A 20,337-nucleotide genomic window follows, 5' to 3' on the forward strand; every position below is an offset into this window, starting at 1 on the left:
GTGATAGGTACATTTTATTCAACAAGTCATTTAAAGCTTCCTTAGAAGGCTGGGTGAGCACGTGGCAGCTGACCTGCAGAGCATCATCAGTTCCTGCTACTGAAGAGCTGTATGTAATCTTCCCTTTGTTGTCTGGGGCTTCAATTCACTTGTTTGTATCGCTGCATGCACAGCAATGCTTTCCTTTCTAATGCGGCAATCTGCTGTCGAAGGTGTACCTATCATCCGTACTGTAGGATTACCTCCTTTCTGCCCATAAAATTGGATGTGTCCCCCTTTTCCTCTCCTCCCATCGAAGGCAGGATATCCAGTGTTTTCAAACTAGAAATAGTGACAGAGCAAAGACTTGAACACTTGTTTCAGTTCAGCCTAAGCTGTCGACCCAGCTATTTTACAGTGAGGACATAAGCTAATTAGGCAGAAGCACTCTAAGTCTTCTGAGCCTGTCCTGCAGCCCTGCATGGGCTCCACTTTCTCACTAAACAGCTGCTGCCTTTTGCCTGGTGGTCTCACCTTGGATCTGGCTATCCGCCTCTGCTGCGCTTCAACAGCGTCTGAGCAGAGACCTCCTGCATGAAATCTTCATCTCTGCCTGCCACCAGCTGTCCTGACATGAATGTGCTGGTACAGTTCTGGATGTAAACAGCAAAACCCAGAACGCTGAGAAATAAATATGAATTGTCACTTTTCTTGCTCGGTGAACATGGAAAAAAAAAAAGAAGCCTGCAGGCTGTGCTGTGAGGCAGTACAGTTGGCAAATGCATCTTTTTTGTTAACATATACGACTGCTGGATGTTGCTTGTTGTCCTTCTGAACTGATTTGTGTCCAGGTGAGATTTACAGACAAACAAGAATTGCCCTCCTAAGTCCTCGATGGACACCTCTCACCTGGTATGATTAAGCATCCTGTACTCGCTGCAGCCCTGGTTGTGAACACCTGAAAAACACGGGACATCACAGCAAAGACTCTTGTGATCCCTTTGGTGCTAGAACACTACTGCAGATGATCTTAACCTTTAGCCTAGGTTAGGCCAGTGACTGTATTTTGGTTTTGTGGTGTTTTTTGTGGCATGAGCTGGTTTTTTTTTGTTGTTATTTGGGGGTTTTTGAGGTTTTTTTTGTGTTACTGAAAGCAAAGCTCCCTTATTGCAGATTTGGAGATAACAGAATTTCTCACTGTTTTAGATGGTTGCTTGCTAGCAGTTGTGTTGAGCGATTGGGGTGTTTTCTGTTCGTTAGTTGACACATCTAATTTCTAATGTCATATATTTTCTTTATATTATCTCCCATCCCTCCTTTGAGATGAGTTTAAAACCTGTGCTTAAAAAACTTTATCGCCTTCTCATCTTACACATGAAGTTTAAGGATTGATGTACAAAGCACAGGATGGGTGAAGAAAGAAACATGTACTGCAGATTGCTTTTAGATTCTGGAGCGCTGAAGAATTTCACAGGCGTATAGGAATTCCTGCTCACTTGGAATGAATGATCTAATAGTTGAAATTTGTGAATCTGTGTCACTAAAATGAATTGGATGTTGGTAAGTTGGAGGAGAAGGTGACCTTTTTATGCAGCAGAAGGAGTAAGGTAAGAGATAAAAGACTGGACCACATAACTGAGCAAGGCTCACCAGGGAGGGGGAGGAAGAAGCATCAAGTGCCGACTGTGATTGGGAAAGAGAAGATAAGTGAAATCTCATGATGGAATAATCTAATTAGAGAAGTTTAGAAGGTGTTATTTTTAAATGGCTTGCAGAAAAGTGGATTTTTCCATCATAGTATATTCTGCTAGATATAACTGTTTTTTCTGAGGAAACTTGGCTGATGTGCTTGTGTGCACATCTAGCAACGGAGTCTGGCTTCATCCAACTTTAAAAGAAGACTCTGGATTTTGAAGGTATTTTTTTGTTTGGGTTTAGGTGTGGTTTTGTTTGGTTGTGGGTTTTTTAATGAGGTTTTTTTTTTTTTTTAAAGCAACAGGACAAGTTGGAGTCAGAAACCTTTGGCCTGCTGTAATACTAGCCAAAGCGTTAAACGTCAGACACTCCATATGGGAGTGACATAAAATAAATACTTCATTTTCTGGGTAATCTAGATTAGCGATCATAAAATGACAATCTGCAAACAGGCGTTGGTATCTGCAGAGTAGCTTGGGTTTTGGTTTCTTTTTTCTTGGGAAGATTAGATGTCATGACTATGAAGTTATTGAAGAATCAGTCCAATAAATCTGTAACTTTGCTGTTAAGATATGTAATGCACTTCCTGTTATCCACAGCTTCATTGGTAGAATACTTGTTTTTACTTTTTTTTTTCCCCTTACTTCTCAGACTAAAAGTAGATATTCCTGCTAGCCTCTCTGTCTCCTACCTTTTTAAACTCTTCATTGGCATGTATCAGTAAAAAGGTAGAAGACCTAAATTCCTTGCTGAACTCGGGCTCTTCCACTTAATTCACCTGGAACTATTATTTCCTTGTGATTTGATCTTTGAGCTTCACCCTTCACTCCCCGCTTCTTTTCCCTCCTGTTTCTAATTTACAGCTCCTGTTCCTCTGTTACTGCTTCTTCCTGCTGCTGACAGTCTGTTGATTTACCACATGCTGTCTGTTCAAAACCCAGCTTGTTTTTTTATGTCCCTGCAGTTTTCTTTCCAGTAAATTGCCTAATATCCATGAAATTTGGTTTTGTGAGGATTTTTTTCCCTGCTCTTCTCCTCCCTTGGAAAAGGAATGTAACCAGAAGCAATGAGGAGAAGGAATGAGATGCGTACCTTGCTTCGGTTTCTTGTTAATTATGCAATAAGGGATTTAGTTGAGAAAAGCAACCTGAAACTGTGGATTTTCCTTAAAGTTTTAAAGATGGCTCTTAAAGAGCCATATCTCCTGTATTTCCTCAACCTCAGAATTTGAAGAGAAAGATGTTACAACCTGTGCAAGAACCTGTACAATCTCCACAGGCGTTGCAAGCACCCTGTGACTCCTGTCACGTTGTGCCCCAGAAACTGTAGTTTACCGAAAGAGGTTGATTACTGTGCAGCCTTCAGGGCTGGTAGCAAAACCTTCTGGTTTCTAGAAAAAAAGGCTGTCGGATCATTATGTATGTCATGATTCTAATGGGGAAATGGAGGGAGAGGATGAGTGACCTTCCTCCGTCCCTCTTCCTTGCAGGGACAGAATGTTTGGGAGCTGCACTTGGCTGCTTTGGGGACAGTAAACAGGTAGTGGCGGCATCTGTGGGACAACAGCCTACTCAGATGGGCTTTGCAGCTGAAGAGCCCTTCTTAAAGACAAACAAATATTTGCACCACAAACTCCTTCTTTTAAGGTATTTGAGTGGCTAGTTTCCTCCTCCCCTGTTTAAAAGGTGGAGGAGGTGGAGAGTGGGGTTGGGGAGCTCTCCCAAGGACAGGCATAGAAGAACCTTTGCGAAAGTGGGACGAGAACCTCTAGATTCCTAAATGACTTGAGCACTGCAGTGCTTAATGCTTTGTTGGACCTTTTGTGTGTGTATGTGTGATATGCTGTAGTAGATATTCTGTATCATATTTGTGAGAAGTGATGGGGGAAAAGTCTTCTGTGTATTGAATTGGATGCATGAGGTCTGGTGTGCCTCTGTTTCTCTCTCTTCTGAGGGATTTTGCTGCCAGAATTCACAGTCTTTGAGTCTGGAATGGGCTTCCTGGGTATGCATTTGGTATGAACTAATTAACAGCTTAATATGTTAATGAATTATTAATCATTAAGTGGTTAAGGTGTTTCACCTGTGTTGCGTGTACCTGGTGGTGGACCTCCTATGGCTGTCTAGATCAGGACTGTTTGGATGACTTTTGCTGGGATTTATAGGGTAAGCCAGCTCCAACCCTGCTAAAGTACAGTACTCTATGTTGTCTTTGTAGCTGGAAAATATAGCAGCATCCAGTAGCTGCTTCCTGAAAAACTCTTGAACATTGTAAGCTCTCCCTAAGAAATGTGACACATCTGAGACTTCAGCTAAGTTCTTGTACAAATGCTTTTTACTTTGAGTGAGAGTCCCTGTGCTTGAGTAGTTTTGGTCTGATAGCCCCCTCACAGCCTAGAACCTTCCCAGCCATTGCTGTCTTGATTTGGTATTGGTGATTATGTTCATATTGCAGAGTGTGTAAAGGATGCCAGCCATGAAGTGAAACCTTTGGGTAGACAAAAAAAAAAATTTTCTGTACTTGAAATTTGAAATACAGTGCTGTAAAAACATGCGGTACAAAAGGTTTTGTCAGTTTAAAATTATGGCTGTCTTCTCCCCCACCCTCCCGGCCATCAGAAGGAGGAAAGTGGGAGAATGGGAATTGAGAGATGTCACTGTTGTAAAAAATCTTCAACCGAAAATAGATTAGCACCAAACAAAAGGATTTTTAGAAGTAATTTTCTCATTCAGGCAGTACAGAATTTTTTAGTGTCAAACATACCTCTTAAGTTGGTTATACAAGACTTGCTAGATCGTTAGCAAATTCTTGTGCAAACTAGAATGATAAACATCTGAAGAGTATTTTGAATAGGAGGAGGGGAATATGCCCTCTTATATACAGGACTGCCGAGCTTGATTGTCATCCACTTCTGCTGGCACGAATTCTTTTTGCTGCCAGCGTATTTATATTGTCACACGTCACAGGGCTTATGCTTGGTTTATGGCTTTATTATTAGCAATGCTGCACAATCTCTATGCCAGAACATCTGGGGCATCGTGTACATGTAGAGAATTCGTCAGTGTGTAGCATTAGAAGAATCCTAGATATTTAAGCAGGATTTGAGCTGGTTATCCAGCAGTGGCAAGAAAAGCATTCAACCTTACTGCTGCTGATAGTGGCAGAGATGTACACGTTAATGTCTGTAACGAAGTGGAGTAGTCAACAGTAATGACGAAAGCTGCTTAATCCATCAAGAGACAGAAGGATTTCTTTATATGTTTTAATACTGTTGCATTTCGATTTATTATATCAGTGCTTCTATTATAGACCATCTCTGCTACAGTAATCGCTGCAGGTTTTTTGTTGTATACTAAAATGCTCCTTGCCTTTTCTCTTCTGAGTTTATTTATTCAATGCAGTGTTATGTCGTGATAGGTATCTGTTCATAACTTAGTTGTGTTTTGCCAGAGAACTCTTTCTAAGATGCCTTGCAATTAAAATGAGTTATATATTATTGAATGTAGCAAATGTATAATGATTCTCAGCTCAAAGAGTTGCACTAAATTTTTGTCTGTCCCTTGTCCAGTTAGGTGGATGAGAACAATGAATTGGATATAGAAGAAGTATCAATGCAGGGAAGAAAACATACTTTACATTTAGCTTTGTTTTGCATGTAGAAATGGAATTTCCCATCTTTTCCCTGTGCCAATTACTGTTTTAGTGAAGATTTTTGCTCGTGTAGTGTCATAGTCTGGGATATCTAGTCTGGAATATCTAGGCTGGGAAAGCACGTTTTGTTTTCAGAACAGATTTTATAATCTACAAATGCATCCAAAGTCTGAGCAGTGCCTATACTGTGTTACTTCAATTAGTATCTGACGTTGCTGTAATTTTCACTTAGCTTAGATATTTGTTGGTGTTTACAGATAATACCTGGGACTTGTAACAGAAAAAAGCTCATTCAAATAGTTTTGCTGAGAAGACTTATTTTCCAATTTTTATGTTCTGTCATACAGAAGAGAAATTATTTGCTGTGTGGCAATGGACTACATATTGGCCAAGGAAATGAATAGCACAGTTAATTTCAGAAACTTTGTCTTTAAGGATTTAAGTTTCTTCTCCTTTAGATGTTACATTCTTTTGTTTGTGTATGTATGTATTATTTTTTTCCAGAAATATTGGGATAGTTACTTCTACTTGAACTTTGATTTTTGTGAGGCTTTTTGTTTGGTTTTTTTTTTTATATGGGAGAATGATTCACACACATAGGAAGTGAGTATCTATGTGAAAGGGGTTCGTGTGTACACATATATATGTATGAAAGTTGTGAACACTGTTCTAGTTGCAAAGAAATGAGTTATTCTAAGCCTTCAGAAGCTTTAAAATAGTGATGTGCCTTTTATGACTCTTCTAGTTAGTTATCCAGGGAAGGATGATATGAGCACTGGATGGTGGATGATACACTGCACAGCTCAGTATCAGTGTTTGTCATTGCTGTAGTGCAAGATAGAAGTAACAGTGCATATAGGGCTTCGATAATCCTGTAGTACAAATTCAGTCCTCTGCTGGTGACTGGAATGTGTAAAGCCATCAGCTTTCCTGTCAGCCTATTAAGTTCTGATTTTGTTTTCATTATATATATATATTTCTGTGTAGGGAAAAGGAAGATTTCCATTTCTTTGTATTATTTGTACTTATTAAAACATCCTTTCAAATGTGAATGCTTCTGCATGAATGTTTAAATAAAAAAGAAAAAAATAGTAGTAGTTTTTGTCATTTATTTTGCGAGACAGCAATCTCCCTGCAATGATGGTCAGTGCTTTTGCTTTCTGGAGTGTTAGTGACAGACAAATGCTTTTAAGGACTTAGAGTATGGTGAGAATGTATCACATTGTGTCACAGAATGTATTAAGGTCATCATGTAATCAGGCAATCTTAATAATACTTTTTTCTAGTTGCTCAGATGCCCCTATTCTGACCCGTTTCTACTACGTAAGAGGAATGAAGTGTCAGGTTTTGACTCCTGAATTGAGGTCGTCAGAGATGCTTGTGAATCATAGAATAGTTTAGGGTTGGAAGGGACCTTCAAGATCATCCAGTTCCACCCCCCCTGCCATGGGCAGGGACATCCCACTGGCTCAGGCTGCTCAAGGCCCCATCCAACCTGGCCTTCAACACCTCCAGGGATGGGGCAGCCACAGCTTCCCTGGGCAACCTGTGCCAGAGCCTCACCGCTCTCATGGTGAGAATGAATGTGACACTTCAAATGTCCTTGATTTAAGTTTGGGAGCGTGGTGGCTCCTGCAGTAGCTTCATGGCTAGTTCTGAAGTCCTTCATGGAGGATCTGCTTGTTTACCGTTTCTCTGGCATGTCGTGCTGGATTTGGGCTTGTGAATGAGGTGAAACCCCTGAGGAGGTCTGAAGATCCTGACCACAAGGCTTGGTTGCTCTCTGGCCTGACATCCTCTGTGTAGAGTCCCAAATGATGGTCCCCGCTCCTCTCTGTCCTTTGTGCCAGGCTGATGTCCTGCCATGTGGGCTGTTCTTTCCGTGAGGCAAGCTGCCACAGGGAAAGCTCTCTTAATTCCAGTTTGGGGAAACTGTGTGACCTGTCCCTTCTAACCTCAAAGATCTCACCTAATGTTTCACCCTGAATTGAATCTCATTGCTGTTGGCTTTCTAGGAAGGGTTAACTGCTTCCCCACAAATACCAAAGCTATTATAAAGGAGCAGATGGGTAAGAACATAGAAAACATCTCTGGTGGTACTTAGTCCCTAAAGTCACATATTCCATTTTATGGAATAACTACTGCTGTTGATGTGCCTTAGGATTTGTGTGGATTTTAAAGTAGTTTATTCTCCTACACCAAATCTACTGTTTGTGCTGCGGACACCACTCCATGCAGACTTCACCCTTGGTTGCTTTGTTTGCTGTTGTGGAAGCACAGCTTGGTTGTTTGATACCTTGCACTTTGGGTATTCACCCTTCTCATTCAATATTTGATATTTAGTCACAGTGATATCTTTTCTGAATATGCTGTGTGTTTCTGGGTTTAGTGACTAAAGCGCTCTAGAGCTACTGGAGTAGCTCTGGCCTCAAGCTCCGCCAGGGGAGATTTAGGTTGGACATGAGGAAAAAAAATCTTTTCTGAAAGTGTCATTGGGCAGTGGCAGAGGCTGCCCAGGGAGGGGGTTGAGTCACCATCCCTGGAGGTATTTAAAAGACGCACAGACGAGGTGCTCAGGGACATGGTTTAGTGGCAAATAGGAATGGTTGGACTCGATGATCTAAGAGGTCTTTTCCAATCTAGTGATTCTGTGATTCTACTCACTATATGGTAAACTGTTCCTTCATGTACCCTGCCGAGTTTCAAAGCTGTGACTGGTGAATGTACTGGGAACTCTGAGGTTTGTGAGGCAAGAGCAATTTGCTTCCATTCCAAGAGGAAGCACCTCGTGGAATGGAATGAAACCTGTTTGTGGGTGCCCATCTCCCTCCTTCCCTCCAGCCCTTCCCACTCATGTAGGAAACTGAAGAAGGCTCCTAGGAGGAGATGCTCCTCTACTACCCTTGTGTTGATCATTCACAGCTGGTGACCTGTAGGTTTGGAAGATGTTCTTGCTAGCTCTGAGTTCAGTTCTGAGCTGGGAATCATTCAGAATGGATACATTTGCTCAGATTACCTGGCAAGAGGTGAGCCTTATGGTATTCTCCCTCCTCCACTCCTCTCTCCATTGCACTGCTTTCGGGGAGAAAAGCTGAATGAAATACATAGGTAGTCAATTCTGAGTTACTCAGCAAGGTAGGAGAGACCCAATTTCCAAATATTTTTCAATTATTTAGATAAATGATGGCTGCTGGGGTCAGTGGTGCCACTTGCATAAGGAAAATCTATGAAGGTATTTCCCGAAGCATTCTTTGTGATAAGAACAGCAGGAAGAGGTGATGGAGTAGGTGTAATGCACTCTACAAAAAATGGAAATAGGAAAAAACTTAGAACAGAAGTCTAATTTTTAATTTAATATTTGCCCTTTTTCTTTTTTTTAAATTCTTTTCAAAATTAATCATAAAAATCTGTTAAACAAGGAAACCAAACTTTTTTTTATTGTTGTTTTTGCTGGACCTCAGTGACGGTAAACAAGGACTCTTACAGAGGACCCATAGCTTATTTGTGGAAATACAGCTTGATGTAAGAGCTACAGAAGATACTTTTATTTTCAAGATAGTGTGTCTAACTTCAGTAGGTAAATGTTGAAGAGACCTGAAAAAAGTATCAATTTTCACAAATATCCCTGACTACTTTCTGGGAATCTGAAATAGTGTACTAGCACTTATTTGGGACCCATCAATTAGAATAGTATTATCAAATTATCTGGCTTTAGTGTGAGAAAGGCTGGCTCTGCTCTCATGAGTGTGTGTTACAGGTGGGGAGACTTGCACGTTCTCTTCTTCCTTTTCTTGTTTTCCCTCTCCAAGTGCTTTCTACTAGCACAGATTGTGGGTGTGTATTGATCAAATTCCAAGAGGTTCAGATTTTAATTGGTTCTTTAGGGCAGTCCTGGCATATAGAGAGTCTGTTTTTTTCGATGGGCAAAGGCTGATAAAGATCAATCCGAGGGCAAGTGAGTAGTCTAGGATCAGGAAGATGAGTGTGGAGCAGGAGTGGGAAATGGGTTGATGAAAAAGCACAAAATGGCTCTGCCGCAATTGCTGTGTATTCGGATGTGAAGTAGTCTTGGATGTTGAAATGTCTTGAAAGAAACCAAGATAACTCCTTGCAGTAGCAAGTTACTGAATGTAATGAGGCAATAATTTCGGTGTAGATGCAGTACAGTTGTTGACAATTTTTTTTTCCTTTTTTTTTTTTCTTCTGCAGATATTCCTGAAATACCAGAAAGCATCTCATTCTGCAGAGCGCTACAGGTAGCAGATTTCAGTGGGAATCCACTGACTAGGTAACTTCCACCTTCTTCTTAGTACTTGCCATACCAGAATTACTATCTTGCTGTAACAATTACAATTTTAAATAAGCCCTTAAAAATTGTGATCTAGGATCTCTATGAAATCTTGCCAAGAGTGTCTGTCCCTGGCAGGGACTGCATCAAAAGTTCACATTTAAAAAGTGATGTGCATCTTCCCTGGGAGGGGGTGAAATTTGTTAGCCAACCAGGAAAAATGTAAATGTGATTGTCTCCTAAGTAATTTTCATTCCTCTTCTTAAATGCATAGGAAAACCATGTTTATAGTCGGTAGAGATAAGGCAATGGTTAGCACAAATGCATTGGCACAAACCCAGCTGCCTGACGATTTGGAATAAACTTTAGATCAGCTGCTGCAGATAATGGCTTTTATTAATGATTAAAGCTTGGACTAGAGTTTCATCACCCTCCCATCAATTGGGACACAGTGACATGCAGTAACATGTGGCAAAAATGCACTGCATATATCAGTAGCTGCTGTGGCTGCTGCTGGTCTGTGTTCTAGTGGGTTCTAATTTGGGGATTACACGCGCTTTTAGTTTAAAAGAGGAGTTTTGTTTTCATTTCTCTATTCCGTTTTGGAATTTATCTGGTGAAACGGGGCTAGAGGTAGCAAGGAAAAGGTGCTCTGTTAGTTAAGGCCTTTGAATGCTATTTGGAGAACTGTTTTTTAAATCAGCCTATGCCACAGAGCTCCTTTGTGGTGCTGAGCAAGTCACATAAGCCAGAGTATTCACAGTGGGTGCTCACCGACCTGCTTTGCTTTGCACTGAGATGGGCTAGGAATACTTGCAGGATTAGCTGGCTGGGGTGCAGGAGTGCTGACAAACAGGCAAGTGTCTAATATCTTAAGCTGCTCCAGTGGTTTTGCAGGATGACTTTTCCCACATGTGCAGCTGAGATTCTTCAGAAGTGCACTTTGAATTTCGCCCACAGTGCATCCTAAGTTCTCTAGCAAATCACATCTCTGAGCATTAAAGGGACACTTGTGATCTTAATCCCTGTGCCTCTGTAGCCCATTTATATAGCGAGGATAATAATACCACAAAAATCCGGTAAAGCAAACTGCGGCTGAACTGATGTTTAGATACGCAAGTGGTGAGGGTCACCAAAGAGCTTTTTCACAGCCGTCAGTGTGCAGTATCTAAAGCTCAGAGCTGCATCTCATCGTATTGGAATCAGAATAGTCTGTAGTAGTGTGCTAGTTGTCTTTTCCCATTTTGTGTGCTGAAAAAGGCCTGGGACCCAAGTAATGTGTTTCCTTAAACAGAAGTTGTAGTGCACAGCTGCAGCTGAATGGGGTTAACAAGAGCTGCTGAGCTTTTTAAGGGTTTTCTCATAACTCTTTGACCGCTTAAGGGAATTTTAAAAATCCTTGATAAGGTGGCTCCAAAGTGTATGTGTGTCCTGGAAAACATCACTCCAAGCAGTTTACTGAGTTAGAAGGCCCAGAGACAAGAACCTCTTTGCACACAGTTGCCAGATATTTTCTGTGATGAGATCCAGAATTTCAGTTTTACCTATATAACAGTTTATACTGATTTGCCGAGGCAGAGTGGAAAAGTCTTGCAAGGATTTCCTTTTCTGTGTGATATTCTGGAACTTTTTTTTAGCCATCGATTGCTGTCCTTATTTCCTCTAAGTTTAAAAGCCAGTCAGAGATCTTCCCGATCAATGTCCTGCTGCTAATACAGTATGTTGCCTCGTTGTCAAACTTAAACATTGATAAACTTGCAGCATTGGAAGTGGCTGACAGACAATTTTTTTCTAGCTGTTTCCAGATTATTTCAGGCTTCTATTAATAAAAAGCAGCCACATTTATTGTAGACTAGTCTGTAAGTCCAGTGCAGGGTGCAGAGGGATAGAATAGAATAGTTTCAGTTGAAAAGGAGCTCCAATGATCATCTGGTTCAGTCACCTGTCCACTTCAGGACAAACCAAAAGGTAATCAGATCATTTAGCTCTAGTCTTAAATCTATTAGAGCCTCAACAGTAACAAATAGTTACATTGGAGCTCACATTTCCTAGATACTGAGCGTGTTCTGTTGATAAGGTCCAGAAAATGACAAACAGTGCAGTGTGGAGTTGAGCACGTGAAAAGCCATCCCTGCCCTTCTCATTGTAGTTTCTGTTTCCCTTTCCCCATCGTGCCCAGTTCCTATTTGCTGGTAGCTGTGTGTCTCCTTCTGGCTCATTGCACCTTGAGCTGGGTGATGGGGAGAGCTCGAACCAAACCAGATGCTACAGCTTGAGCTTAGGTTGCATCCTCTAGAGGCTGAGCAGAAGGCAAATGGCTGGGCCAGGGGCTTCTCCTTTTTCAACCTCGTTGCCCTTTTTTACCCTACTTTGTCTCTGAGCTGCTTGTGCGATCTGGCTGCCAGAGAGCAGCGAGTGCTACGGGAATCCATCCGTGGGAGGGGAGGGGAAAGTAAGCCTTGCAGAAGACCGACTAGGTGATGGACCTAAAAGCTTTGGAAACTTTGAGAGTGTTTTGTGTATCACTGCGTTTTATAGTGTAAGAAGGAGGGGATTACGTGATGATGTGAACCAGTAAATGTGAAATGCTGTGGCAGCAGAACATTGTCTTCATACTGAACAAACTCTTCAAAAAGCTACAATGGAAGAGCGGCCTCGTAGCTAATACAAAATGGCCATGCTGTAAGCACCTATGTCACTGAAGCATCAATAAAAATAGCTTGTTTAATTATTTTACTGTCTAGGTTAGACAGGAAAATAATAGTAAAAAGGGGTTTTTCAATGTGTTTGAGTTGTAAAATTTGTTAAAATACTTAAAATGTTCTCAAGCTCTATAGCTTATTAAAGTTGCACATTGGGGGCGGGGAAGAGAGAAGCTGGGATACAGGGATGTTACTTGTTTTTTTAAACAGAAGAAACTTTAAAGTCTTTAAGCCATGGGATTTTTTTTCTTGCTGCGATCCTTAGAGTTGTCTGAGTCATGCTGGAGCCTGGGCTTGCTTCCCTCTGTGTATATTTGATAAACAGACTTATTTTCCACTACATGTTCTCTTTTCCAATATGTATTACATGAATGTGAATGCTTCTGCTGGAAGTCCTTGATTTGAATTAATATCTCCATAGGTTGCCCGAAAGCTTTCCTGAATTACAGAATCTAACATGTCTTTCAGTAAATGACATCTCTCTGCAAGCACTACCTGAAAACATTGGGAAGTAAGTTTTTTATACTTTATTACTATTTTAATTTATTTTCTATTCATTGTTACACCTGTTGTATAAATTACTCACACAATTGTATGTAATATACCAATAAAATTATTTACAGGTCTGTGCTTAATTTTATATTCGTTGCAGTCTGAGGGATCTTTTTAAGAAAAATCCCTTTGCATTTTCACTTGATATGAGCAGGCTAATGCAGATTCTGAAGTATGTGTGTATATGTTTTGACTCTGGTCTCCAGGATTTGGAGTACGTTGGAATTTTAGGTGCAGAATCGAACTGGTGTTTGGTGATCCAGGTCTGACCTTTTGCTTTCCTTCATTAGAATAAATCATTGATCTATTATTGTGAACATGTCAGATGGCTTGCAGCTTAGCTCAAACCCAGACAATTGTTGGCACAGGAACAGATGGGTAAAAGCTGGCTATGATCAAGATGGAAATTAGAAGGTTCCTATCTATAGGATTAGTGTGGCTCTGAAAAAAAAAATGCCAGTGAGAGTTGTGGAAATGAAAACTAATGGAACAGTTCTTGAGATAAATTTAATAAGCTTTTAAGATGTATTTGTTAACTGTGGAAAGTAGAGCAGGGTTGCATGCACAGGCTTCCAAAGCGGAGACACATGGGAAGTAAAGTGAACACTGGTTTTGTGTCTCATTTTGACTGAAATGGCCACTTCCAGAAGGGAAATCTCTCGCCTGTTAGTGGAGAGAAGGGTATCTCTTCCACTTTAAGAGAAGAGGTAATTCATGTCTCCTCACTTGGAATATGTGAGAATGGCTGTGCTGGTTCTGATCAAAGGCTTGTCTAGCCCAGCTTCCTTTTACAGTTGCAGTAAGTAGATGCCTAGTGAGTATTAAGAAGAAAAATATGTGCTTGATTACTGCTCTTTCCATCCTCTGGCTGTTTCTGGTTCAGAGGATTTCCTGAGCTTTAGATTTTGGTTAGCTAGTTGGTAGCCCATAATGAATCTCTCTTCCGTGTACTTGTCCAGTTTCTCCTTGAGCTTCTGTAGACGTCTTTAGTATTCTACCAAATAGCTGCACAGGTCTATTACCCATTGTGTTGACTTGTCGGGGTTTCTTTTGAGCCTGGTTCTATCACCTGCCCTATGATCCCTAGTATTGGAAGAGGCAGTCAGCAGCTGATTCCTATGTATTGTATCTGCCATTGATGTCTTTTGTAGTTTTCTGCTGTAACCCCAGGTGCTTTTTTTTCCAGGTTGAAGAGTCTAACTTGCTATTCCAGCTTCAAGGATAGTCTTCACAGAACTTAAGATAACTGGGTGGCACACCATTATAGAGAATTTGAAATTTCTTGCTGCACCTGATTGTTCGCCGTCTTCTCTCCTTCCCCCTTTTTTTAATCTGCATCTGTCTTTATCATTACCTTGACCGTATTATTGTTCTAAGTTACCCTGTACTTACCATTTCAGTCGTTATTCAAAAAACTACAGTAATTCATACATTTACTATCATTAGATGCCTTTTAATCTTGGACATGCTTTCATAAAGTGAAATACTTCTAACATGGATTCTCTGGGGAGTCAGCATAGTTCCTAGCAGTGAAACTCAATTGTTTCTAAACAGAGGAGTCCTCCAGAAGGGATCTTATTATTAAGAGCTCCTGCAATGTAGTCAAGTTCAGACTGGCATTGCTTTAGCCACTTCCCATGTGTATGAAAGCTGTTAGCTGGCATCATTCCAGCAGCAACAGAAGTGGAAAACGTCTTCTGAAATCTTCCACGAGCACTAACAGGTACTGCTAACATGGACCCAGTGACTGTGGCAAAGTCCTACCTAAAAATTGCACGGGCAAGGGCTTTCGTGACATTCTTCCTTTTCTGTAAAGGTTCTCAAAACTTTTCATGCAACTATTCGCAGCACTGGCAGCTAAGAACAGGCTTGTTCAGACTCTGTGGTTACCGAAAACCAAGGCCAAAAATTTGGGATTCTGCCTGATTCTTAAAATTAATCCAATAAACATGGCAAGCTGAAATAATTCCCGAAGAACGAGGTGCTGCTTTGCAGACAGTAACTAGGGGAAGGTTACTGGCTTCCCTGAGAGGTTACAAGCTCTGGTTTCTTGCTTGTCCTGCCTCTCATTTGGTAGCGTGAGTGGTACCAGCCTGTGTTTTGGAGCAAATGATTAGAAACAAGTTTGGTTAAAATGGGGATAGCAGATATTTGTAGAGATGTCAATGTGCGGAGCTATGCAGGAGTAAGGGTTAAAGTTATTAATCCTAAGCAGTCCAGGGAAATGCTGTGCTACTGTTTTAGCCCTATGTGAGCTGCTGCAGGACAGAGCAGTGTATCTTTTCCTCCCTGAAAATCTGTATCTGATATCCCTCCTTTTTAGCTTTGATATCAGGAGTCCTCACTTGCTTCTGGAAGAGCCATATGCTTGTCATGGTGAGTTCTGATGGAGGACTGGACTTTTATTGGAGTCTGACAGGCGAGCTTTGATCTGGGAAGTGTTTCCAGGTTAGCTTTACAGAATATGAATATGGTATTTTTGCAGAAGCACTTCAGTCTCATTAGTAGAAATGTGTGCTACCAGATATATGCTTAAAGAAGCAGAGGCAAATGTGTTGGGGCTGTTATCTCTGGCTCATCAGTTGTTCGCGGTAGGTGGGAATATGACAGTTGTGAAATCCAGGGTAAGCTTGGGCTAAAGGTACATGCTTTCTAACTCAGAAGGATTTTATTATAACATGAGGGAAACTTATGGGATGTCCACCCAAAATGTAACTGTTCCTTAAGTCTGTTGGCAGATGTCTTGGCGACAGAGCAAAGGGGATCCTGTCTTGTTCAAGTTGGAAATTATTTGGGAGGTCTTGTTTGTTGTCAGTTAGAACTGCAACCTGAAGTCTTTGTTGGTCTCTTACCTCTGAGAGTGAATTTTACTACTTTTCTAGCATTAGATCTGCAAGTAATAGATTATTCTTTTTTATGCCTGGTGACCAACAACTGCAGCTTTCATTTTTTAGTTCACAAAATTTTCATACTTATTGCAAGGGAATGTGAAGGTGCAGCTGACTGTCTTGTGTTTGGTAAAAGCAGTGAAATGCTCTGTGGCTTCTCCACAGGTTGCCTCCTTTTGCTTTTTGTTTCCTTCTCTGTTTGTTTCCCTCTGCGCTTGCTGGGATCTCAAAAACGCTAGGAGTTAGAAAGAAAGTAATACTAATTCTGTCTTTCTGGCTGAAGAGATCAAGTAAGGCTCTTAGAGGTGTTTGGATATTTTTGCAAATGCCTTCCTGGAGTTTCTGTGTGCTTTGAATAATAATCCATGGTGGCGTTTGATGAAATAGCCTGGACCTACGTGCTCTGTATGGGATCTGTCAAATACTAGTGATATATTCTACTACAGCTGGGCTTGTTTTGGGAAAAACTTGAAGTCCTTGTGCTTACTGCTGGTCTTCTGGCCACTAGAGCATGTGGAAGCTTAGGGAAATGCATCCTAAATTTTTACTTCTGTGTGAGAAACTGCTTAATGCAGTTAGTGAAGTCTCTAATTCATCTTCATTTATTACAGTGATCAGTATGTACTTAGTGTCTCTTTTTTTTTTTTTTCTTTTTTTTTTTAAGCTACCTACCTACAACCTTGTGGCACTGCCAACCTCCCCTACTGTCTTAAACAGGGAAAGCAACAAGAGTACTGGCAAATATTTTCCAAACAACAATACTTTGTAGGTTAGTTAGGAAGTTCTTCTTGATGGCAGGTAATAGACTTGAATTCCCTTGTGGTGAACTATTAGTGGAAGTCCGTCTTCCTCATGAATTCAGATATGCAGTCCATTTTTTACATGTTCTAGTGTATACAATGAATTTTAGTGTTCATTGTCCAGGCCAGTGTCTACACTCGTTCAATCTGTTGTTGTAGAATTGCTGTTTACGCTTTTGCTACGCTGTTAAGAATTCTTCTATATTGAACTTTTATATTTTTATTTGTCTTGCCAAAAAGAATAATGTTTAAGGGTTCCAACTGTCTGAAGAACATTGTCAAGGCCTCTCTTGAACCTTTTATCTTTTCTCTTGCATGTACATAGCCATGCTCCATCTATGTCAACTTCTGTGCTTCTGTGTGACCACTTCCAAATGCTTATGCAGTGCTGGGATATGTGCTGAAAGTTTTCGCTTTTTAGATGAAGCATTCCTCTTTTAAGCTCATGTATTATTTTAGGGCATACTAGAAAGATGTGTGACAGACTGCGTTAGGGCTTGATAACAGACTAAATATTTCAATATTACCTGTCCTATATATTGTGTTTCTCTGTGAATTGTGTTCTCTTAACTTGTACTGTGGTTGCTATCTGGAGTAAAATAGTGAATTATAATGCATGTGAGATATTTTAGCTAATAATTAGGTGGGCGCAGCTTGGCTAGTTGAACCATTCTGAGAAACAAGTCACACAATGTAAGCTGTGAGTGGGAGCGTCTTTTCCAGCATTTCTCTATCTAGTGAGAGCAAGTCTAATTTCCTTGCCTGTTCTGCAGGACCATCTCTATCTATATGCTTGCTTATTCCGCAGCTCAAACCCGTTTCTCCCAGCATGGGAAGCATTCACTTGCTTCCATTTCCACTTGCTTCCAGGATTTTGCTTCAATACTTCCTTATACATATAACACCCAAAACACAGCGCATAACTTTTTACTGAAATTAAAAAGATGGGATATATCTATATATAAGGCTATTTGGATGAATCAAAGTATTTGTAAGCCTTCCAAGGGCATATGTTACAGTAGTATGAATAATCTAATGTTAGTCTGTTCTCAGCACCTTCTCTTGTCCATATGAGTTCATTCTGTAGTGTTGGTTTGAGAGCTGGTTTCCCCACACCTCCAATCCCACTGTGATGTTAGCTTTTTACCAGCAAAGATTTGGAAATTTAGAGATCCACACAGCGCTTTCATGATGTAACATCTAGAAAGAGAAGAGAGCTTGTGTCTGCTTTGTAGGTTTATTTATTTGTGGTTCTTAGGCCTGAAAGAAGTCCAGGTACATCCTTTGGAAAGCCTTTTATGTGCATCTCTGATGTTTAGTCTAGCATCGGACTCTCAGATGGGCGCTTAACAAGGAGTTGACCCTGGCCAAAGAAACAGTCCTTTCAGCATGAGATGCTGAGGGGCATGGTTTAGGGATTGATAGGAATGGTTGGACTCGATGATCCAGTGGATCCTTTCCAACCTGGTGATTCTATGAAATACATATTTGAGTAAGACATCTGTCAAACTCTGTGGGGACAACAAAATCAACAAGTTTCTTGAACGGCTGAAGCAAAGACCAGAGCTTCATTAAAATGCTTTACATTGCGTTTTAAGGCCTGCTGCCCATCAGCTCACCAAACATCAAATTCATATCCAGTTTTTAGCTTTCACTGTTTTTTCAGCAGTCTTGACTGTGCCTGGAAAATATTCAGATCACCCTTTTTTTTCCCCTTGATGCTAAGGTTTAACATGCAAGTTTATTTCTGACTGGCAGGAAGGCTGTTTTCCATGCCTGAATCCCAGCATAGCAAATAAAAAGCTTTCCTCTGCTATACACAAACTTTAAATTTTTCCCCACTCTAAGATGTATAGATAGTCTACTTGGAAACAATCTCCAAATCCTGAGGATTCAACAGAAGATCATAGTAATATCATGATTCGTTTTATCTGCATCATTCACAGACTCCCCCTGCCTTTTTTTGAGAGACCTGCACAGTGATGCAAGAAATTAGAATGGAATAGAATCGTGGCTTTAGGAACTTTTGAAGTGGGGAGGGGTGAATTTCTTTATCAAATTGTCTTTGATACTGATGACTGAATTTGGTTTACACTCAAGCCGCAAGCGGGCTGAATGAGCCTGTGGACCTTACTGCTGAAAGGGGATTACCAGGTAAGCAGAGGAATTTTCCTCTCAGCATCTGCAGCCAGCAGATTGAATGCTGAAATAGGCAATTCATTATGACAGTAAACATAATGGAAAGAATAGAGCAAATGTTGCTGCACTTTGGAGTGTTGTTTTGCGGAAAGATTTGTTACAGGCATGCTTTTCAAGAATTACGGAACCACAAATATCCAGAGACTTTGTGTTAGAGAAACAAAGTCATTAATCATGGTGGGGTTTTATTTATATATATATATACATATACACACACACGTGTGTGTGTCTGTGTGTGTTTAATTCTAGAGATTTTTAAGTATTCAGCAGCTTATGAACTCTTGAGTCTTTAGTGTTGATCTGAATAGGAGTAGCTAGAGAATAAAAGGTCTTCAGAGGTGCAAGGATGCATCTCAATGCAGATGATCCAGAAATGGATCAGAATGCGTGCTTCTTCTGATAATAGATTCCTGGGCCAGTGCTTGACTGTGTTTATCTTAGTATATGCTAGGATATATATATATTTGCTTAGTATTTCCTAAGTGTAGATTAGGCATCTGGTCGCATCACACAGAATGGAAAATGCTCTCAAAATTCTGTGGAACAATACAATGTGAGTCTGGTTTAAGTTTCAGCATAATAATGTCTGATTAAAATGCAATCTTGCATCATACCACAAAAGTGATGGGGAGGCTTATCTTGAAAAGACGTAGGAGGAGGATTGTTTGTAGGTGGTCTGGCTGGGTTGATAGTATTAAAAGAGGTGCTGAGGGGCATGGTTTAGGGATTGTTAGAAATGGTTGGATTCGATGATCCAGTGAGTCCTTTCCAACCTAGTGATTCTATGATTCTATGAAAAGCTCTCACTCTGGCCCTTCTGAATTTAGCATGACAAGTAGTATTTACAGAGACTGAGTAGGTAGACCATTTAGTGTTAATCACAGCCATTTGCTAAATGGTAAAATTGGATGTTAAGGAACTCGAAAGTTTATTTCAGGAACACTGTTTAAGAATGTAATAGTGAATGCAGTGCCATCTGGACTTCAAATAAGAAATGTTACATCTTGTATGTTACACGGGTAAGAAATATTTGACATATATTTGGCAATATTTTTTTTGAAAGAAGGTAATTCAGTTTATTTAAGTCATTGAAGATTGATGTTGCATGAGTGGAATGGAAGATATTTTGAAAATGAAATCTTGTATAACAATAGTGAGTTGGTGTAGCCTCCCTAACCTGTTTCAGTAAGCTTGATAAGAAAATCAGAGAATGTTCCCTTAAAGCATTCAAGAGTAGACAGACTGACCCATAATTATGAATCTCTCTTCTTCTTAATGTTCGCTTTTGAAGGTTATAGAGAGTTCAATGTTTTGTATGTTTTTTTGACTATGTTTGTCTGTGGGGAGAGAGTAGAATTGATCTAAGCAACATGAAAACTAAGCTTATGTAGAAAAGTAATCTTAATTAGCAGCTTAGACTGCCTCTGTTATGTATCTAGGGAATTCCTTGGCCATGAGCTGTAGAACTTTCCTCTATTTTTTAAAAAATTGGATGTGACTTGTACTGCCAGCCGTCTGTTTAGTCTTTCCTCCAGTTAGTGGCTGATAAGCTGCTAATGTTTTCTTATCCTTCTGTTTTCACT

General features: G+C 40.4%; 1 protein-coding gene across 4 annotated transcripts in view; it reads left to right on the forward strand.

Moving 5' to 3' along the window:
• The window catches only part of LRRC1 (leucine rich repeat containing 1), a 103,423-nt gene that overhangs the window by 21,676 nt on the left and 61,410 nt on the right, over positions 1-20,337 (forward strand). For all 4 annotated transcript variants that reach the window (XM_054060890.1, XM_054060888.1, XM_054060889.1 and 1 more), the window contains exons 3-4: positions 9,535-9,613; positions 12,737-12,826. In XM_054060890.1, coding sequence (XP_053916865.1) covers positions 9,535-9,613; positions 12,737-12,826 — 169 coding nt within the window. The remainder of the gene's footprint in view (positions 1-9,534; positions 9,614-12,736; positions 12,827-20,337) is intronic.

The sequence above is a fragment of the Cuculus canorus genome, chromosome 3 (genome assembly GCF_017976375.1).
Source record: "Cuculus canorus isolate bCucCan1 chromosome 3, bCucCan1.pri, whole genome shotgun sequence".
In the NCBI taxonomy this organism is placed as follows: domain Eukaryota; kingdom Metazoa; phylum Chordata; class Aves; order Cuculiformes; family Cuculidae; genus Cuculus; species Cuculus canorus.